The sequence below is a fragment of the Mesoplodon densirostris genome, chromosome 19 (assembly GCF_025265405.1).
Source record: "Mesoplodon densirostris isolate mMesDen1 chromosome 19, mMesDen1 primary haplotype, whole genome shotgun sequence".
Lineage (NCBI taxonomy): Eukaryota > Metazoa > Chordata > Mammalia > Artiodactyla > Ziphiidae > Mesoplodon > Mesoplodon densirostris.
Genome location: NC_082679.1, coordinates 27352907 through 27374223, shown reverse-complemented (window position 1 = coordinate 27374223; position 21317 = coordinate 27352907). Strand labels below are relative to the sequence as shown.

The 21317-nt window shown below is 49.0% G+C and overlaps 1 protein-coding gene across 1 annotated transcript; it reads left to right on the top strand.

Moving 5' to 3' along the window:
* Positions 1 to 431: 431 nt before the first annotated feature.
* Positions 432 to 13264, top strand: LOC132479616 (histone-lysine N-methyltransferase PRDM9-like). The gene is given in 12 exon segments (XM_060083148.1): positions 432 to 500; positions 912 to 1035; positions 1359 to 1466; positions 3531 to 3584; positions 5411 to 5563; positions 6201 to 6302; positions 6512 to 6783; positions 7191 to 7258; positions 8402 to 8598; positions 10277 to 10726; positions 10979 to 11221; positions 13101 to 13264. Coding segments are annotated over 12 exon segments (2004 nt in total).
* Positions 13265 to 21317: the final 8053 nt, after the last annotated feature.

Genomic DNA, 21317 nt, shown 5'->3' with positions numbered 1-21317 from the left:
ATTTTTCTGGAGTCCACAGGTGGAGATCCCCAAAACCCTTCTTGGAGAAATAGTCCCTGTCCCTCGCTGGAACAGAGCCCTTCTTGTCAAGCTGACCCCAGTCCAGCAGTCCGGGGCTCCCAGGTCTCCTTGGGACTCCTTCAGACACCCACAGACTCAGCCCTCCCAGCGCCTTTCCTCCGAGGGGCCGAGTTGCAGGGGGACCAAAGAAACCGAATCTAGTTCACATTAAGCTGGGCTGTCGTGGCTGCTGAGGATCCGTCCACCCCTTCAATACCCTCCACATCCTCTACTCCTTGCTGGGGTCCTCACACCTTCCTGCTCGGGATGCCCCAGCCGAGGAACACAGACCTGGCTCTGGGCAGGGGCCTGGGCTACCTCAGCACCTTCTCCTTCCACAGGCACCTTGGCCTTGAGGCGGTCCCAGGACCATGAGCACCGACAGGTGGCCGGAGGAGAGCACCGAGGGAGATGCTGGGAGAACAGAGTGGAAGCCCACGGTGAGCAGTGGAGGAGGCAAAGCCGGGCTCTAAGCCGGCTCTACAGGAGGGACAGGGAGCTGGTCCCTGGAGGACCACAGACTCCTGGCCTGCACCGCTGGGTGACCTTCTCTGTGAAGGTACACAGGATGGGGGTGCCTGGTCCTGTCTAAGATGGTGGGGCAGGGCGGGGGGTGGGGACAGGACACTGTAGCATCGTCAACTGCTCTGTGTCCAGGGAGAGTTAGGAAAATGCTCAGTGTTTGCTCAGTTAAGCAGGACACAGTCAGGAAGGAAAGTCTTCGTCCTTGTCTCTCACAGAGACCACCCAGCGGCATCAGGCTACACCCTGCACAAGGTGAAGGAGAGGGCCCAGTTCTAAGTTCTGACTTAGATTAGTAAGTCACTGATGAAATCTATTATTTTCTCTAGGCCAAAGATGCTTTCAAAGACATTTCCACATACTTCTCCAAGGAAGAATGGACAGAGATGGGAGAATGGGAAAAAATCCGATATAGGAATGTGAAAAAGAACTATGAAGCACTGATTACTATAGGTAACAGGAAATGCTGGGTGCCTGTGAGCCTGGGAAATGGGAACCAGGTCTTCGGTCTCAGTGTTAGCTTGGCTCTCTCTTAGGTGGCTTCATCTGCTCACAGTTCCCTTCTGTGTGGAGACTAACCTGCAGGAAATTTGTGTTCTTTTGTATTCAGTGTGGGCCTGGCCCTGGCAATGCAGAGCTCACCTCTTGCCTTGTTCTAGACTCTCCCAGCCCATCCTACTGAGTCACACTGACTTTGTGGCACTTTCCATTGACTCTGGGCTTTGTTCCTTCTTCCAGCTCTTCCCTTTTGGAACAAAGATTTTGCTTCTTTCCAGGTCTCAGAGCCCCTTGGCCAGCTTTCATGTGTCACCGCAGGCAGGCCATCAAACCCCAGGTGGATGACCCTGAGGATTCTGATGAAGAATGGACTCCAAGGCAGCAAGGTGAGGGGCCAGGAAGATTTAGAGGTGTCTTCCTGAAACCAACCTGGGTTTAGGTCTCAGCTACATCTCAGGCATTAGCAAAAAAACCCCCATAATTTTTCACCAAACAAGCAAGATGCAAAACAGAATATTATACAGTAAAAGACTATCCATATAAAGTTTTTAAATATATAAAATAATTAGCCTCCCCTTCTCTGCCATCTGATGTGCGGTTGACTCTGCCCCTCACCATGTCTTCTCACAGCCTCACGATCAAGCGATTCCTGGGCAAGAAACAAAAGGAGAATCGTCCCATTCCCCAGTGGACTCAAATGAAAACTGGTGGACTTCCCTGGTGGCGCAGTGGTTGAGAGTCCGCCTGCCGATGCAGGGGACACGGGTTCGTGCCCCGGTCCAGGAAGATCCCACATGCTGCAGAGCGGCTGGGCCCGTGAGCCATGGCCACTGAGCCTGCGTGTCTGGAGCCTGTGCTCCACAATGGGAGAGGCCACAACAGTGAGAGGCCCACGTACTGCAAAAAAAAAAAAAAAAAGAAAAGAAAAGAAAAGAAAACTGGTAATAAAACCAGGTACAACTCCCAAGAGAAGACACTGGAGAAGCAGCAAGCTGGGTCTATAAGGAGCCACACATGAGGTGGCACACGTATTTATGCTGTGGAACGTCACTTGCATCTTACCATATCTCTCTGAAAACATCACTACTATCTGGACAAATGCATCCATTTGTTTCATTGGGGAAAAAATGATTTTTCTCCTTGTGTCAGTGTTTCTGCATTAGTGCTTTGGTTCAGTAATAAATATGAGAACTTTTGTTGGAAAAAAATATATATATTGTTTATAGGTACATTAAAAGGCCGTAAATGTACAAAAATTTGAATGTGAATAAGAAGTACCAAATTCATCACCAAAGGAGTAAGTGCTGGCAGGTGGCTTCACTGTGTCTTGGTTAGTTTTTTGTTTGTTTTTATTTTGTTTTTGAGTTTTGAAATAGAAATTAAAAGACCCGCAGTGGTTGTGGCAGAATGGTGACATAAGACTGAATGGAGGTGGATGTATAGGTTTTCCAGTATAACTCTCAATAGTTTTCTTTTCTTTTCTTTTCTTTTTTTTTGGCTGCGTTGGGTCTTTGTTGCTGCGTGCGGGGTTTCTCTAATTGCGGCGAGCAGGGGCTACTCTTCTTTGCAGTGCGTGGGCTCCTCGTTGCAGTGGCTTCTCTCATTGTGGAACATGGGCTCTAGGTGCGCAGGCTTCGGTAGTTTCAGCACGCAGGCTCAGTAGTTGCAGCATGCGGGCTCAGTAGTTGTGGCACACGGGCTTAGTTGCTGCACGGCATGTGGGATCTTCCCGGACCAGGGCTCGAACCCGTGTCCCCTGCATTGGCAGGTGGATTCTTAACCACTGCGCCACCAGGGAAGTCCCGAGTGCATAGGAAGATTTTTGAGTGTTGACTTTGTATCCTGCAACTTTGCTAAATTCTTTTATTAGTTCTAACAGTGTTTTCTGTGGAATTTTAAAGATTTTCTACGCATAAAATCATGTCATCTGTGAACAAACTTAATTTTACTTCTTTCTTTCTAAATTGGAAGCCTTTTGATTCCTTTTCTTATCTAATACCCTGGCTAGAACTTCTAGTACTATGTTGAATAGAAGTGGTGAGAGTGGGCATCCTTGCCTTTTTTATTGATCTTAGAAGAGATCACTTTTTCCACCAATGAGTATGATGTTAGAGGTGGACTCTTCATATATGACCTTTGTTATATTGAGGTAACTTACTTCTATTCCTACTTTGTTGAGTATTTTTGTCATGAAGTAAATTTATTAGATACTTTATGAACATAGAATGAAGCACAGATGAGGTTTTGTCTATTTTTTTTAATTTTAAGAAAACTATGTGATGCTCCCAGTGGAAGCATAGGCGTTGATGATACAGAAATCATTTTCCATCCCCCCTTTGGTAATCCTTGTACTTGTCACTCTCTGGTTCAGAATTCTGTGTCCTTAATTCAGATGCCCAGAGTTTGGAAACATTTACCAACCAAAAGACTGACTTCTCATCATCTTTTAGTTAAACTTTCTTGTGTGGCCTTCAGAGTGGAGCACAGTAAACACCAGAAGGTAAGTATTTCCCAAATCCTGTTGACAAGAAAACCTTCCTCATGGATCCAATCAAAGGTAAGAATAGGAGAATACACAGAGTATCCTAGAAACTGCTGCTTCCTTTCATGGTTCTTTAGCACAATGTCTGATATCATCATCATTTTTATAGTTAATAAGAATAGCAACAATAGTAGGTTGTCCTATTTTCACATTATTTTCATAATATTTCAGACTCTATTTTAAGCATTTTACATGAATAAACTCACTTTAAACCTTAAAACAATCCTGTCGTACCTATAGGTAGTGTAACTATCACCATTTATATTGAATAGATCAAGAAACTGAGGTAAAGAAATGTTTGATTATATGCCTGAGATCACAGTATCACTGGTAGTGCAATCTCATCCAAAGCTCCTTCTCTAAAACACTTACAAGCTGAGTAGAACTTCCATAGTTTTATAAAGTTTACAGTGTCTTATTCATACATCTTTATATCATTCATCTGATGGATGATTTCAACCTCAGTTCTTTTCTGCTACGCCAAAGTGAGTGACATGCTAAGACCATCTGACTAAGGGAACCTTACAGATCTGTAAGCAGTTTGTAGAGTGGATTGTCCGAGACGAAGAAGTAGATGGATCCCCAACCTCAGAGCCTCCTCTACTCTAATAAGAGGAAGCATCTCCCAGCCCTGACTAGCTTCAAGTTTGATAATTGAAAAATGACAAATAAGAAAATAACTTAAGGACTTCATATAGGTTACCCGCGTTTCAACAGAAACTCATCCCTCTGGAACTGATTTCAAATGCTCATTCTTGCAGGAGGAAGTAACAGCTCCTTCCTCTGAGCTCTAATTAGGCAACTCTCATGTTTGGAATCATTTGTTTAGCCTGCCCCTGCATTGCAAGCTTTGAGAGCCTGGTCCATACCCGTTTCTTCACAGAAGTCCCAGGCCCAGCTCAAGGCCCCCTGAGGGCCCCCTGGATGTTTTCTGAAAGAGTGACTCCACATTTAAACATTCACCTAGAAGTAAGAGGGTCAGGGAGTGCTGAAGATAGTATCTGTGAGCTAGATTTCAAATAGGCAGACAGTTGAAGGGGTGAATTGATAGCAGGGCTGGACTCTCACATTCACACTGTATTAAATATCAATAGCTCACAAAACAACTTGGTGAACGTTATTAAATTTCATGTCCACTGTAACGTTAAGAATTAGCATGTATACAAATTTATGGATCAGGAAACTGAGGAGAACTAGCTAGTCGTACAGCCTCATTCAAGCAGAATCGATGGGAACCAGCTACTCTTATTCCAAACATTCTCTCTAGGATATGGCCACCTGCAGCTTTCAGCATCATTTTCTTTGATGTCTAGATATGTTTCTGCCATACCATTTCTTTCTTCTCTTCCCAGTCTCACTGCTCTGTCACCTCATTTTACAGAAGTGTTTTGTCCCCTCTGTACTTTTCCACATTTCCTCGTCCATCAGAGGTCCACTAATTAATAGAAGACCCCCTCTTTTTTTTCCTATAAGCCCTTACCCCTTGGCTTCTTTCCCAGACTTTGTTGATTCTTCCCAATTATTCTCCCTGCCTCGCTCTCACTTTTACGGAGAAATTTGAGAGAAAGTTGAAGGGAAGGAACCTTAAGATACGGGTTCTAGTCTTGATTCACTACCCACTTAGGCCCTTTATTTACGCTCTAGTGTTCAGACTCCACCCGCCTCGGGTATTTCCAAGGGTTGTTGAAGTATTAACTAAAGTCATGCTTGTGAAAACACGTCATAAGCCCTAAAGAACTAAAGAAATGCATGTTGTCTTTTACTATGTGACTCTCCCGTTGAAGGCAGTGCCCCTGGTGACATTAAGTAATGAATCTAGTTTGAAGAAATTGCCAGGAGCAGCGCAACTGCAGAAGGCAAGTGGCCCTGCGCAGGCCCAGGGACCAGCGCCCCCTCCCAGAGCAGCAAGCACCTCTGCAAGGCACACTAGACAAGAGCTGGGTAAGAGAAAATAACTTGGGGGCTTTAGTCCCTCTAATTTTTCTAGAAAGGCTGATTAGTGTGGCCTAGGTGTGTGGGGTGGACTTGGGGTAGGCGTGCATTTAGGCTGGACTGATCTGAGACCTGAAGTTAGCACTGGGGCCTTGGGAAAATCTTACATGTTTTCTGAGGTCCTGATTGCTAATCTCTAAAGTGAACATAAGGATACATAACTCGTAGTGTTTGAAAGCATTAGATTGAATATAAAAGTACTGACACATACACGTTGTTCAAAAATCCATCTGTGATAATAGGGGCCATGCTTTCTTAGTTAAGGCCTCTGCTCAATGCCTAACATGTAATGTGCCTTAACAAATATTTTCTGAATGAGTAAATGTGTCAATGAACCATTTTCTAAGTAGAAAGGTTGGGAAGTTAAACCTAATAACGGGAAGAACAGGAAGCTAACATTGAACTGGGCGTCTGTAGTCAGTGTGGAGCCTTGGTCCCTCTGAACCAGTAGTTAAAGGGGGAAAAACCAAAGTGTACAGAAGGACAGGCAATAATCTGATGGGAGGGTATTTCACATTTTCTGATAAAACAGGGACCAACACTCCAGACCCCACCAACCTTGCTTACCTACTCTTCTGCAACTTAGAACGCAGAACAAAGCAGATTGAAGTGAAGATGTATAGCCTACGAGAAAGAAAGGTCCACGTGAACCAAGAGGTCAGTGAGCCCCAGGACGACGACTACCTCTGTGAGTGACCCCACTGGCCCAGTACAGAGAAGGCTGTTATGTCTTGCTACAATAATCTCACCTTAGCATTTGGTCTCCAAATCATCCCCTTTGTCTAGTGACTTGGGGTACAGGATTGAGGCCAAATGACATGAGCGCCCTGGTTCTCTCTGAAGGTCTTTACGACCAGGAACATGCACTTCCCTAATCCCTGCTGCTCTTGCCTCCAGATTGTGAGAAGTGTCAGAACTTCTTCATTGACAGCTGTGCTGCTCACGGGACCCCTACATTTGTAAAGGACAGTGCAGTGGAGAAGGGGCATCCCAACCGCTCAGCCCTCACTCTGCCCCCTGGATTAAGTATCAGACCATCAGGCATCCCTGAGGCTGGGCTTGGAGTATGGAACGAGGCATCTGATCTGCCATTGGGTCTGCACTTTGGCCCCTATGAGGGCCGGATCACAGAAGCTGAAGAGGCCGCCAACAGTGGATACTCCTGGCTGGTGAGAAACACCTACCTCTTCCCCTGTCCTCTGGCCTCCACATCCCTTCTGTGGGTGGGGGGGCCTCACCTTCAACATGCTAGGATGTGGATGGGGACCACACGGTTAGCTCTGTGTACTGACTGCGCTTTGCATGAACACGGAACTTCAACTTAAAGATCAGAGGCCAGGTGGGAGCATGGTGGTACAGGCACAAAGAAGCAGCTCCTCCCATGCGGGGCCCTTGACCTGAGCGGACAAATAGACTCAGACGTGAGGATGGTGATTAAGGAGCTTATTGTGTGCTCACGATTGGCAGTTGCATCCATGAGGCTGAAGAGCACTGATGACAGCAGAGTGAAATAATTCTTCTATTACCTCCCACCAAAAAAAAAAAAAAGCCTTTAACTTCTTTGTCTGACACTCAGATCACCAAAGGGAGAAATTGCTACGAGTATGTGGATGGAAAGGACAAGTCCTGGGCCAACTGGATGAGGTAGGTCCAGTAGGTTTCCAGGTTCCAGAAAGGACACTCATCTCTCTCAAGCCCATGTCCCTTTCCTTCTCAGACTGCCCCCTCCATGGTTTTTACATCTTCTGTCCCTCTTTTTTCTCCATACAATGCTCTTTCATTTCAAGAGATGTCAGAAAATAGGAAATAAAAATATAGCATGTGTCCTCAAAATACGTCTCTGTGCTCAAGAAAATTGGGGTATTTGAAAACAACTTGAGGAGTCTAGATTCACCAGGAACACTTCTTTACCTAATTAACACTTATCAAGCACTCACTATTATGCTCCAGTTTAGAAAACGGAGTCCATTACTTAAACAGATCACATAACCCATGTCCTTACGGAGGACACACTGCAGACAGACATTAAGCAATTGACTTTAGGAATATTTAATCATAATTTTCCTATTTTTCAAGAAGTGCACAGCACCAGCATAACCTGACGTGAGGGACCTTTAGTCTGTGAGGGCGGCCACCTTCCCAGCCTTGGTTCCAATGAGAACTGGGTTCTGAAGCCAGGGAACAAATGGACTGCAGGATGGTTGTGAGCAGCCCCTTTCTCTAAGGTCCACTCCTTTCATCAGGGGAGGCAGAAAATGAATAAACTACTATTGTTCTGTGTTTCGAGCTAAGTCAGAGAGCTCTCTCCAAGTTTCTACAGGAACCTGGGGGAGGCAAGTGAATGGGGGGCCCTGGATACACGTGGGGAGACTGGAGACAGGCCTCTCGAGAGAACGTAGGCTGGGGCTGAGTGCTGAGGGATGTGTGCTAAACTAGAAGCACCAAGTCCTGCGGAATAAAAACAGAACTTCATTGAGAGTTTAGAGAAGCCAGAGGTCACCAGTTTTATGGCCAATCCAGGTGGAGACAGGTCTGGAATTGGGCTTTGGAAAACAGATAATTACATAAGGAGAGAAAAGCAATCCGGCCTGGATGAGCACGGGCAACAGCATCTGGAGATAGGGATTCACAGGACAAGGTCGAAGGTGTGAACAGCAGGTTCCCGAGCAGGAGCAGCGGCCGCTGGGGGCAGCACCAGGCCGCGAAGGCAAGGAGATGGCTCGGGTCTGACAGGTGGAGGGAACTCATCGCCTGCGCTTTCTTTCCCTTTCTTGGCCCCAACCCCAGGTATGTGAACTGTGCCCGGGATGAGGAGGAGCAGAACCTGGTGGCCTTCCAGTATCACAGGCAGATCTTCTACCGAACCTGCCGGGTGGTCAGGCCGGGCTGTGAACTGCTGGTCTTGTACGGGGACGAGTACAGCCAGGAGCTCGGCATCCAGTGGGGCAGCGGGTGGAAGAGCCAGCTCGCGACGGCGGGCAGAGGTGGGCGCCACCACTCTTCCAATGCAAAGCAAGAAGCACTCCTGGGGAGCTTTCATGTTCCGGCTCTTGATCAGAGTAAACTCCAGTCTGGAGTCAGTAAAATTTCAGTTAAGATGCTTCAGAAATTGATCCATAAGCCTTTGACTCTTAGGGAAATTTTTTATATTAAAATTTTTTCTTCTAATTTTTTTAATCCCTCATGCAAAAAATATATAACATCATATAGGGCTGAAAGGCTTAGAGGAAAAAAACAAGTTTTTGAGCACCTACCAGTTCTGTCACCTTTAGCCATTTCTTCTTAATCTCCTCCATGTTTCTAGATGATATGTGTACACGTTGATGTGCATTCAGTCACCATTTCGGTTCGTTGTCACATGAGTTCATACACTGTGTCAGACAGGGCTCCACGAACTGGAAATAGAGATTGAACAGGACGGTCAGAATCACTGCCCTAGAGCAGCACGTGCCTCATACCTGACAGCAATTAGTGCTTTGAGGAAAAGTAGCCCAGAAAAAGTGCCTTGGATCAATGTGAGTGGAGGGGTGGGGTGTGGCACTCTCCAGAGACAGCATTTGTGGGCAAAGTGTTCCAGGCAGGGGAACGGCCAGTGCCGCAGCACCAGGGCAGGAAAGAGAGGCCATGCAGGTGGTCAGAGAAGGAAGCACAGAGGGAGAGGAAGCAGGCTGGACAGAACACGGAGGCCTCAGGGCCTGTGCTCCACGCACAGACATGGGGGTCCCCCTGGGTGACGTGAAACCATGCGGTTTTCAGCTGCAGGGGGCATGTTCTCTGCTCTAAGGTGGTGCTTTGGCCCATTTTTTCAAAAGAGACGGCAGTGGGGAATCCGCTCAGAGGTCACTTCATCTCCAGGTGAGAGGGGAGAGTGGACTGGCTGAAGAAGGGCAGGAGCTGGGGTGTATTTTTAAACAGGACTTCCTACTGCATTTTAAACGGACTAAGCCTGACTGAAATCGATGAGGTGTGAATATTCGTGAGGCTTTCTGAGGAAGGGCGTACTTTCATTTTCCGCTTTATGGAAAACTGAGAGAGAAGCAATTCATGACCTAATTGGGGCATCAGGAGCCAGAGTCCTTTAGTCAGTGAGACCTGGACCACTCGGTCTTGTCCAATCTGAATCCCACGTACTCACAGAGATTCAGACACAATGGCTGCTCAACTAATATGTCTCTGTGAATGAGGAGCTCTAACCACTACCCCACCCTGCCTTCCACATCTGGAGATCTCCAGGATGAGTGCCCCTAACTTAATAAATTCCTTCCCCTTGTAGGAAGTCACTTGGGGTGATTCCACCTGTCATCAAGAGTGTTCTCTCCCAACAGGATAAAATACCTGTGGCCCCTCTGTCACAAAGTGATATAGGACTTTTCAGATACTCGTATGTGGGCAAAGGTCACTGCAGTTCCACCTCCTATAAGGAGTGACGCTGCCTCTGATGCTACTTGAAGGTCCCTAGTCAGGGCCACAGGTAGAAAAGGCCCTTGATACGGGCTTTCTGGATTTCTGAAGAAGACTGAGTAAAAATGGAATGGAAAAGTAGACTGTAAAGGCACACTTGCTGGGAGACAGAGCTTGCGCTGTCAACACTGAGATGATTAGTGGTTCAGGCCTTACCGGAGACAAACCATCTACCTGACCACAAGCTTCCTCTTTCAGCAGACCCAAAGCCCAAGATCCATCCGTGTGGCTCCTGCTCTCTGGCCTTCTCCAGTCAGAAAATCCTCAGCCAACACGTGGAACACAGTCACCCGTCTCAGGTCCTCTCGAGAACATCTGCAAGAGACTGTGTCCAACCACAGGATCCCTGCCCAGACTATCAAAATCGGCAGCAGCAATATTCTGATCCACACAGCTGGAGTGACAAACCTGAAGGTCAAGAGGTCAAGGAAAGCTCCAAACCTTTGCTGAAAAGGATAAGGCTGAGGAGGATTTCAAGGGCCTTTTCCTACTCTCCCAAAGGACAAATGGGGAGCTCTAGGGCACATGAGAGAATGATGGAGGCAGGGCCCAGCACAGGCCAGAAAGTGAATCCAGAGGACACAGGCAAATTACTTATGGGGGCAGGAGTATCAAGAGTTGTAAAAGTCAAGTACAGAGGCTGTGGGCAAGGCTCCAAGGATAGGTCTAGTCTCACCAAGCACCAGAGGACACACACAGGGGAGAAGCCCTATGTTTGCGGGGAGTGTGGGTGAGACTTCAGTCAAAAGTCAAATCTCATCGGACACCATAGGACACACACGGGGGAGAAGCCCTATGTTTGTGGGGAGTGTGGGTGAGACTTCAGTCGTAAGTCACATCTCATCGGACACCAGAGGACACACACAGGGGAGAAGCCCTATGTTTGCGGGGAGTGTGGGCGAGACTTCAGTCAAAAGTCACATCTCATCAGACACCAGAGGACACACACAGGGGAGTAGCCCTATGTTTGCGGGGAGTGTGGGCGAGACTTCAGTCAAAAGTCACATCTCATCGGACACCAGAGGACACACACAGGGGAGAAGCCCTATGTTTGCAGGGAGTGTGGGCGAGACTTCAGTCATAAGTCACATCTCATCAGACACCAGAGGACACACACAGGGGAGAAGCCCTATGTTTGCGGGGAGGGTGAGGGAGTCATTACCAATAAACCACATCTTAACCATGGGAGGATAAATGTAGCCACCGCATACCTCAGCTCTGAGGGAGCTTCAAAGGAAGTCTATGACCCCTTACATTCCCTAAGAGTGTGATGAGCACAGAAATAACTGGTTAAATAGATCCTCTGCTTTCATGATAAGAGAGAAGGTAGATAAACAGCAGAGGGTTTCTTAATTGCCCTGGAGATGTTCATACCAATCCCCTTCATGGTTTTTTGGACTCCTGTTTTAATAAATTTTGTCTCCATACAAATCTGAAGCCCAGACTGTGTACCTCATTCCCCCCTTATCACTGAAAGCAGTGGGGTCCAAGAGGGCCACAGAGAGCTCATACTCACAGCCCCAGTCTCCATAGGAACTGAACCCCTGGAAGGGCATTCTACCTTGGCCTCTCCTTGTTCCTCTCTGGTTTCCTCTGACTTCTGTAGCCTCAAAGGTGAAGACCTCATACATGAATGTGTGCATGCCTGTGTGCCTGGCTCAATCTGGGGTATCTGGTCTCCCTCGCTCTCTCTTTGCTGTCCCCTCAGGGTCAGCACAGCATGTGGACTCCAGATCCAACCATAGTGGGTCAATTCTCAGCTCTGCCCTCACTAGCTGTGTGACCTAGGGCAAGGTGCTCAACCTCTCTGTGCCTCTTTTCTAATCTATAAAATGGGATGGGAGTGCCAGTCTTTTGGTTTGATAGATAAGCACAGGCAGAATCTGGCACAGAGGCTGGCTGAGAGTGCAAGCCCCGCCCTTTGTTATTCTCTCCCTGCCCACGTCTTCCAGGTCTTTAGAGCTGGACAAAGAAGGGGCCACTCAGGCACTGGTCAGACACAGCTGCTTCACCTGCAGACTCGGCTGCCCTGACGAGGAGGTGAGAGGTCAGGATGCTCAGTGCGGGCAACCTCCCTTCCCACCGCTGCCCTTCCCACTGAGCCTGGGCAGCCCCGGAGGCCCTGCACACACAGTCACCTGGGAAAGGCGGCTTTCACCCACACCTGCTGAGAACGGAGTCTGGAGCCGCGCCTGCAGGAACCAGGCCACCTGTGAGTCTCGGAACCTCTCCTGCCCCCCTGCACACAGTGTACTCGAAGCCCACACCGCAGCTTCTCTAATGCACGTGCCGTGTACCTGGGCCTGTGTGCTTCAGTGCAACGGTGTCGCCACCTTGAAATTCTTAACTGTTGAATATTTTATCCTTCAACTCACTTTTTCTAAGAGAAGTCTGGTGGAGAATGGGGCACGCTGTGAGCAGAGCTGAAGGGGGGAGCCCAGACCCCATGACTGCGAACAACGGCCCTTAGTCCCCCTCCCCATGCAGGCTTGTGAATCATCTCTACGTGAACCATGTGCATGTCAATAACAAACATCCACTATTATTGTCTCCTTTCTTTCATGCTTTTTTAAGGGAACATGTGTGTCTGTGGCTTTGTTTCCCTATGGGAAGAGAAGCACCATAAACTTTCCATCTTCTGCGGCTCTCAGCAGGGGCCACGGCAGGGACGGAGTTGGGGGTGATGCCGGCAGAGGGGCTTCGACTGAAATACTGTGGGGGAGGGGCCCCAGAAACTTCCAGGGGCCTCTCACCTGCACCTCCCACCAGAGGTGACCCTAGAATCCCCTGCAAGGCTGAGCAGTTCAAGGCCTGACCCCTCCCCTCCCCTCCCCTCCCCTCTGGCAAAAAACCTCACTCCTGGTGAGGCCGCCAGACCCCAAGATGCCCCGAGTCCCTGGCCCCCATCATCCGCGGCCTGCACAGAAGATGGATGACCTGTGTGGTGGCGGCGATGGTGTGTGACCCCACAGTTTAGGCACAAAAAGGCACTCCGGCTTCTCACCCAGTCTCGGCTCACCTCTAGCAACGGGGCTGGCAGTTTATACACCCTGCCGCCACCGGCAGCTGCTGGCAGCCACGATCCGCATGCTGAAGCGGGGCTCCGAGGAATGTGCGCTGCCTGACACGCGCTGGGCTCAGCCGAGGCGCCTGTCCTGTCCCCGGGACGCCTGCAGGGCCTCCACCTGACACTGCGGGTGCCCTGGACGGGCACACAGGACACCAGCAGCCTCCACCACACGTGCCGCTCTGACTGCAGTGGCCCCATGGCTGTGCCAGCCCCACCTGCCTGCTGCTCTACCGGGACCCTAGCTGAGCAGGTGAGCGCGGAGCACAGAGGGTAAACTGGTCTTCGGCTGCCAGACTCAGCCTGGTCGGCCACTGGCCCAGCCAGTACCTGAGGCAGAGCTGCCTGTGGGGAGGGTGTCACCCGCAGACGCTGTCCTCAAAGCTCAGGCCCCTGAAAACTTACCAAAGAGGTTTTCTTAAGTTCGTTTTTAAAAGTAGGAGGCCGTTCATCTATCACCCAGAGAAAACTCCTGTAACATTCTGAAATATGTACTTTAAGGTCTTATTTTGCAAGCTCTCATGCTCGATGTCAACAGCTTTGTTTTCTTTTTTTCTCATAATATGCAGGTGTTTAGAAAAAAAAGAAATTTAGAAAGTACAGAAAATAAAAGCCACTCATAATTGTATAGGGAACACCAATTAACATAGCATCTGGTCACCACACACAGACACATGTGCACACACACAGGAACACACGTGCATGTTTTTATTCTACAGAATCTTTTGAGCCCCCATCTTACCTTGTCACCGGCCTCTGTTTTTGCTCACCAAGACGAGCCCGCTTTGGCCTCGTGACCGGTGGGCTTCCATGCAACTCAGAAGCAGGCAGGCAGCAGGGGCTGTGAGGGGTGGGCACCGCCTGGCCCTAAGTGAGGAGACAAGAGCGAGCGCTTCTCCTCCGGGTGCAGTACCTTCAGGGGCCACTGGGGGAGACACCGAGGAAGAAGCTTCTCAAACGCCTTCCCTTCAGTTTCCATGGTTACAACGTGCCCAACGTCCCGGGGTCGGAGCGGGGCTTAACAGACCTTCTCTTGTTGGACATGAAAAGTGTTTCCAGAGAGAATCTGTCCAGATCTTGGCCTGGCTTGCTGCAGGTTTACCCATGTGGTGCATTCGGGGCTCAAGGAAGTTCTGCAGCTTCCCGGGGTTAGGGCTAAAGCACACTCCGCCCTCACCCCTCCCACGGTCACTGCGTCTTCCCCTCGAGAGGAAGGTGTCTGGGACTACTGACTGCAAAGACACTACTGAAGAGGACAAAGGCCATGGCTGGCCCGGGGCTGGGGTGCTCCCTGGGGAGCAGAGGGGACATAGGACACTCAGTGCTGGTCTCACCTGTCCTGCGTGCTTATCCTCCTTCTCAGTGGTTGTGCGGCTTTCTGCCCCCGGGGGGCCTGCCAGCGAAGGGCTCCCAAGACGCTGAAGGCTGGGGTTGGCGGAGGGAGTGGTGGATGACAGGAAACACAAGACCCTCCAGCAGGTCAGTGCGGTGAGGACAAGACCTGGCCTTACTGGACGGCTAGGCCCTGTCCTTTCGGGAAACCCTCTCTGAACCCCCGTTGGAGGTGTGGCTGTTTCCCCGATGCCCACCTTAGTCTCAGGAGGCAGAAGAGAGACTGGGTTATCCCTCCCACCTGCTGCCCGGGGAGTCACAAGGGAGGTGGAACACAAGCAGCTTTTCTCCCACAGTGTACCCAATGAGCCTTTGCCCGAAAGAATGTCTATACTCAAGGGGTCCCGCGTGGAGTGAAATGCCTAAAGCAAGGCAGGCTCTAGTGAGGCCTCTAAGCATTTCCTCTCTGAAAACATGGCAGTTTTACCCAAGGAACTCTGCGTTAGTTGCAGGTGGAACACAAGCAGCATTACTCCCAGTGTGTAATCTTTGGGCTCTTCCAAGAATGAATTTCTTTATGCAGGGATTCCCAGGTGGATCGAACTGCCTCAACCGTGGCAGGCTGTAGCGAGGACTGTAAGCATATCCTATCCCAAAACACGCAGTTTTAACGGTAGAACTCTGCTTTAGATGCACGGGTAACACAAGCAGCTTTTCTCCCACTGTGTACTCTTTGGGCTCTTCCACGAATGAACTTCTATATGCAGGGTTTCCGACGTGGAGCGAACTGCCTCAACCAAGGCAGGCTGTAGCGAGGACTGTAAGCATTACCTCTTACAAAACACGGCAGTTTTACCAAAGAATTCTGCTTTAGTTGCAGGTGGAATACAAGCAGCATTACTCCCACTGTGTACTCTTTGGGCTCTTCCACGAATGAACTTCTTTATGCAGGGAATCCCACAAGGAGCGAACTGCCTCCGCCATGGCAGGGTGTAGCGAGGACTGTAAGCATATCCTCTACCAAATCACGCAGGTTTACCCGAAGAACTCTGCTTTAGTTGCAGGGGGAACACAAGCATCTTTTCTCCCACAGTGTACTCAATGGGCACTTCCCCCAATGAACTTTTTATATAAGAATGGTTTCCCGCGTGGAGCGAACTGCCTCAGCCATGGCAGGCACTACTGTGGTCTCTAAGGATTTCCTCTCTGAAAACACGGCACTTTTACCCGAAGAACTCTGCTTTAGTTGCAGGTGGAACACAAGCTGCATTTGTCCCACACTTTATACAAAGGGCCCTTCCCCGAATGAATCTTCAATATGCAGGGTGTCCCACGTGCAGTGAACTGCCTCAATGAAGGCAGGCTCTCATAAGGACTGTAAGCATTTCCTCTCCCAAAACACGCAGTTTTACACGAAGAACTCTGCTTTAGTTGCAGGTGGAACAGAAGCAGTATTTCTCCCACAGTGTACTCTTTGGTCTCTTCACGAATGAACTTGTATATGCAGGGTTTCCCACGTGGAGCGAACTGCCTCAACCAGGGCTGGCTGTAGCAAGGACTGTAAGCATTTCCTCTTCCAAAACACGGCAGTTTTACCCAGAGAACACTGCTTTAGCTGTAGGTGGAACACAAGCATCATTTCTCCCACTGTGTATTCTTTGGGCTCTTCCACGAATGAAATTCTTTATGCAGGGATTCCCACGTGGAGCGAACTGCCTCAACCAAGGCAGGCTGTAGGGAATACTGTAAATATTTCCTCTCCCAATACACGCAGTTTTACCCGAAGAACCCTGCTTTAGTTGCAGGTGGAACACAAGCAGCTTCTCTCCCACAGTGTACCCAATGGGCCTTTGCCCGAAAGAACTTCTATACTCAAGGGGTCCCACCTGGAGTGAAATGCTTTAAGCAAGCCTTGCTCTAGTGAGTCCTCTAACCATTCCCTCTCCCAAAACACGGCAGTTTTACCCAAAGAACTCTGCTTTAGTTGCAGGTGGAACACAAGCAGCATTACTCCCAGTGTGTACTCTTTGGGCGCTTCCACTAATGAATTTTTTATGCAGGGTTTCCCACGAGGAGCGAAATGTCTCAACCATGGCAGGCTGTAGGGAATACTGTAAGCATATCCTCTCCCAAACCACGCAGTTTTAATGGAAGAACTCCGCTTTAGTTGCATGGGGAACACAAGCAGCTTTTCTCCCACAGTGTACACAATGGGCACTTCCCCTAATGAACGAGTTCTATAAGAATTGTTTCCCCCTTGGAGCGAACGGCCTCAACCATGGCAGGCTGTATTGAGGACTGTAAGCAGTTCCTCTTGCAAAACACGGCAGTTTTACCCAAAGAACACTGCTTTAGTTGCAGGTGGAACAGAAGCATCATTTCTCCCACTGTGTACTCTTTGGGCTCTTCCATGAATGAACTTCTTTATGCAGGGATTCCCACGTGGAGCGAACTTCCTCAACCAAGGCAGGCTGTAGCGAATACTGTAAGCATTTCCTCTCCCAAAACACGCAGTTTTACACGAAGAACTCTGCTTTAGTTGCAGGTGGAACACAAGCAGCATTTCTCCCACTGTGTACTCTTTGGTCTCTTCACGAATGAACTTGTATATGCAGGGTTTCCACGTGGAGCGAACTGCCTCAACCAGGGCAGGCTGTAGCAAGGACTGTAAGCATTTCCTCTTCCAAAACACGGCAGTTTTACCCAGAGAACTCTGCTTTAGTTGCAGGTGGAACACAAGCAGCATTACTCCCACTGTGTACTCTTTGGGCTCTTCCACGAATGAACTTCTTTATGCAGGGATTCCCACGTGGAGCGAACTGCCTCAACCAAGGCAGGCTGTAGGGAATACTGTAAGCATTTCCTTTCCCAATACACGCAGTTTTACCCGAAGAACCCTGCTTTAGTTGCAGGTGGAACACAAGCAGCTTCTCTCCCACAGTGTACCCAATGGGCCTTTGCCCGAAAGAACTTCTATACGGAAGGGGTCCCACCTGGAGTGAAAAGCTTTAAGCAAGCCTTGCTCTAGTAAGTCCTCTAACCATTCCCTCTCCCAAAACACGGCAGTTTTACCCAGAGAACTCTGCTTTACTTGCAGGTGGAACACAAGCAGCATTGCTCCCAGTGTGTACTCTTTGGGCTCTTCCACTAATGAATTTCTTTATGCAGGGTTTCCCACGAGGAGCGAACTGCCTCAACCATGGCAGGCTGTAGCGAGGACTGTAAGCATATCCTCTCCCAAACCACGCAGTTTTAACGGAAGAACTCTGCTTTAGTTGCATGGGGAACACAAGTAGCTTTTCTCCCACAGTGTACACAATGGGCACTTCCCCTAATGAACTAGTTCTATAAGAATGGTTTCCCCCCGAGGAGCTAACGGCCTCATCCATGGCAGGCTGTAGTGAGCACTGTAAGTATTTCCTCTCCCAAAACACGGCAGTTTTACCCAAAGAACACTGCTTTAGTTGCAGGTGGAACACAGGCATCATTTCTCCCACTGTGTACTCTTTGGGCTCTTCCACGAATGAACTTGTTTATGCAGGGATTCCCACGTGGAGCGAACTGCCTCAACCAAGGCAGGCTGTAGCGAATACTGTAAGCATTTCCTCTCCCAAAACACGCAGTTTTACACGAAGAACTCTGCTTTAGTTGCAGGGGGAACACCATCAGCTTTCCTCCCACCGTGTACACAATGGGCACTTCCCCTAATGAACTTGTTCTATAAGAATAGTTTCCCGCATGGAGCGAACTGCCTCAGCCATGGCAGGCACTACTGTGGTCTCTAAGGATTTCCTCTCTGAAAACACGGCACTTTTACCCGAAGAACTCTGCTTTCGTTGCAAGTGGAACACAAGCTGCATTTGTCCCACACTTTATACAACGGGCCATTCCCCGAATGAATCCTCAATATGCAGGGTGTCCCACGTGCAGCGAACTGCCTCAATGAAGGCAGGCTCTCATAAGGACTGTAAGCATTTCTTCGCCCAAATCACGCAGTTTTACCCAGAGAACTCTGCTTTAGTTGCAGGTGGAACACAAGCAGCATTACTCCCACTGTGTACTCTTTGGGCTCTTCCACGAATGAACTTCTTTATGCAGGGATTCCCACGTGGAGCGAACTGCCTCAACCAAGGCAGGCTGTAGGGAATACTGTAAGCATTTCCTCTCCCAATACACGCAGTTTTACCCGAAGAACCCTGCTTTAGTTGCAGGTGGAACACAAGCAGCTTCTCTCCCACAGTGTACCCAATGGGCCTTTGCCCGAAAGAAATTCTATACTCAAGGGGTCCCACCTGGAGTGAAATGCTTTAAGCAAGCCTTGCTCTAGTGAGTCCTCTAACCATTCCCTCTCCCAAAACACGGCAGTGTTACCCAAAGAACACTGCTTTAGTTGCAGGTGGAACACAAGCATCATTTCTCCCACTGTGTACTCTTTGGGCTCTTCCACGAATGAACTTCTTTATGCAGGGATTCCCACGTGGAGCGAACTGCCTCAACCAAGGCAGGCTGTAGCGAATAATTTAAGCATTTCCTCTCCCAAAACACGCAGTTTTACACGAAGAACTCTGCTTTAGTTGCAAGGGGAACACCATCAGCTTTCCTCCCACAGTGTACACAATGGGCACTTCCTCTAATGAACTTGTTCTATAAGAATGGTTTCCCGCGTGGAGCGAACTGCCTCAACCATGGCAGGCTCTACTGTGGTCTCTAAGGATTTCCTCTCTGAAAACACGGCACTTTTACCCGAAGAACTCTGCTTTAGTTGCAGGTGGAACACAAGGTGCATTTGTCCCACACTTTATACAAAGGGCCCTTCCCGGTATGAGTCTTCAATATGCAGGGTGTCCCACGTGCAGTGAACTGCCTCAACGAAGGCAGGCTCTCGTAAGGACTGTAAGCATTTCCTCTCCCAATACACGCAGTTTTACCCGAAGAACTCTGCTTTAGTTGCAGGTGGAACACAAGCAGCATTTCTCCCACTGTGTACTCTTTGGTCTCTTCACGAATGAACTTGTATATGCAGGGTTTCCACGTGGAGCGAACTGCCTCAACCAGGGCAGGCTGTTGCAAGGACTGTAAGAATTTCCTCTTCCAAAACACGGCAGTTTTACCCAGAGATCTCTGCTTTAGTTGCAGGTGGAACACAAGCAGCATTACTCCCACTGTGTACTCTTTGGGCTCTTCCACGAATGAAGTTCTTTATGCAGGGATTCCCACGTGGAGCGAACTGCCTCAACCAAGGCAGGCTGTAGGGAATACTGTAAGCATTTCCTCTCCCAATACACGCAGTTTTACCCGAAGAACCCTGCTTTAGTTGCAGGTGGAACACAAGCAGCTTCTCTCCCACAGTGTACCCAATGGGCCTTTGCCCGAAAGAACTTCTATACTCAAGGGGTCCCACCTGGAGTGAAATGCTTTAAGCAAGCCTTGCTCTAGTGAGTCCTCTAACCATTCCCTCTCCCAAAACACGGCAGTTTTACCCAAAGAACTCTGCTTTAGTTGCAGGTGGAACACAAGCAGCATTACTCCCAGTGTGTACTCTTTGGGCGCTTCCACTAATGAATTTTTTATGCAGGGTTTCCCACGAGGAGCGAACTGTCTCAACCATGGCAGGCTGTAGGGAATACTGTAAGCATATCCTCTCCCAAACCACGCAGTTTTAATGGAAGAACTCCGCTTTAGTTGCATGGGGAACACAAGCAGCTTTTCTCCCACAGTGTACACAATGGGCACTTCCCCTAATGAACGAGTTCTATAAGAATTGTTTCCCCCTTGGAGCGAACGGCCTCAACCATGGCAGGCTGTATTGAGGACTGTAAGCAGTTCCTCTTGCAAAACACGGCAGTTTTACCCAAAGAACACTGCTTTAGTTGCAGGTGGAACAGAAGCATCATTTCTCCCACTGTGTACTCTTTGGGCTCTTCCATGAATGAACTTCTTTATGCAGGGATTCCCACGTGGAGCGAACTTCCTCAACCAAGGCAGGCTGTAGCGAATACTGTAAGCATTTCCTCTCCCAAAACACGCAGTTTTACACGAAGAACTCTGCTTTAGTTGCAGGTGGAACACAAGCAGCATTTCTCCCACTGTGTACTCTTTGGTCTCTTCACGAATGAACTTGTATATGCAGGGTTTCCACGTGGAGCGAACTGCCTCAACCAGGGCAGGCTGTAGCAAGGACTGTAAGCATTTCCTCTTCCAAAACACGGCAGTTTTACCCAGAGAACTCTGCTTTAGTTGCAGGTGGAACACAAGCAGCATTACTCCCACTGTGTACTCTTTGGGCTCTTCCACGAATGAACTTCTTTATGCAGGGATTCCCACGTGGAGCGAACTGCCTCAACCAAGGCAGGCTGTAGGGAATACTGTAAGCATTTCCTTTCCCAATACACGCAGTTTTACCCGAAGAACCCTGCTTTAGTTGCAGGTGGAACACAAGCAGCTTCTCTCCCACAGTGTACCCAATGGGCCTTTGCCCGAAAGAACTTCTATACGGAAGGGGTCCCACCTGGAGTGAAAAGCTTTAAGCAAGCCTTGCTCTAGTAAGTCCTCTAACCATTCCCTCTCCCAAAACACGGCAGTTTTACCCAGAGAACTCTGCTTTACTTGCAGGTGGAACACAAGCAGCATTGCTCCCAGTGTGTACTCTTTGGGCTCTTCCACTAATGAATTTCTTTATGCAGGGTTTCCCACGAGGAGCGAACTGCCTCAACCATGGCAGGCTGTAGCGAGGACTGTAAGCATATCCTCTCCCAAACCACGCAGTTTTAACGGAAGAACTCTGCTTTAGTTGCATGGGGAACACAAGTAGCTTTTCTCCCACAGTGTACACAATGGGCACTT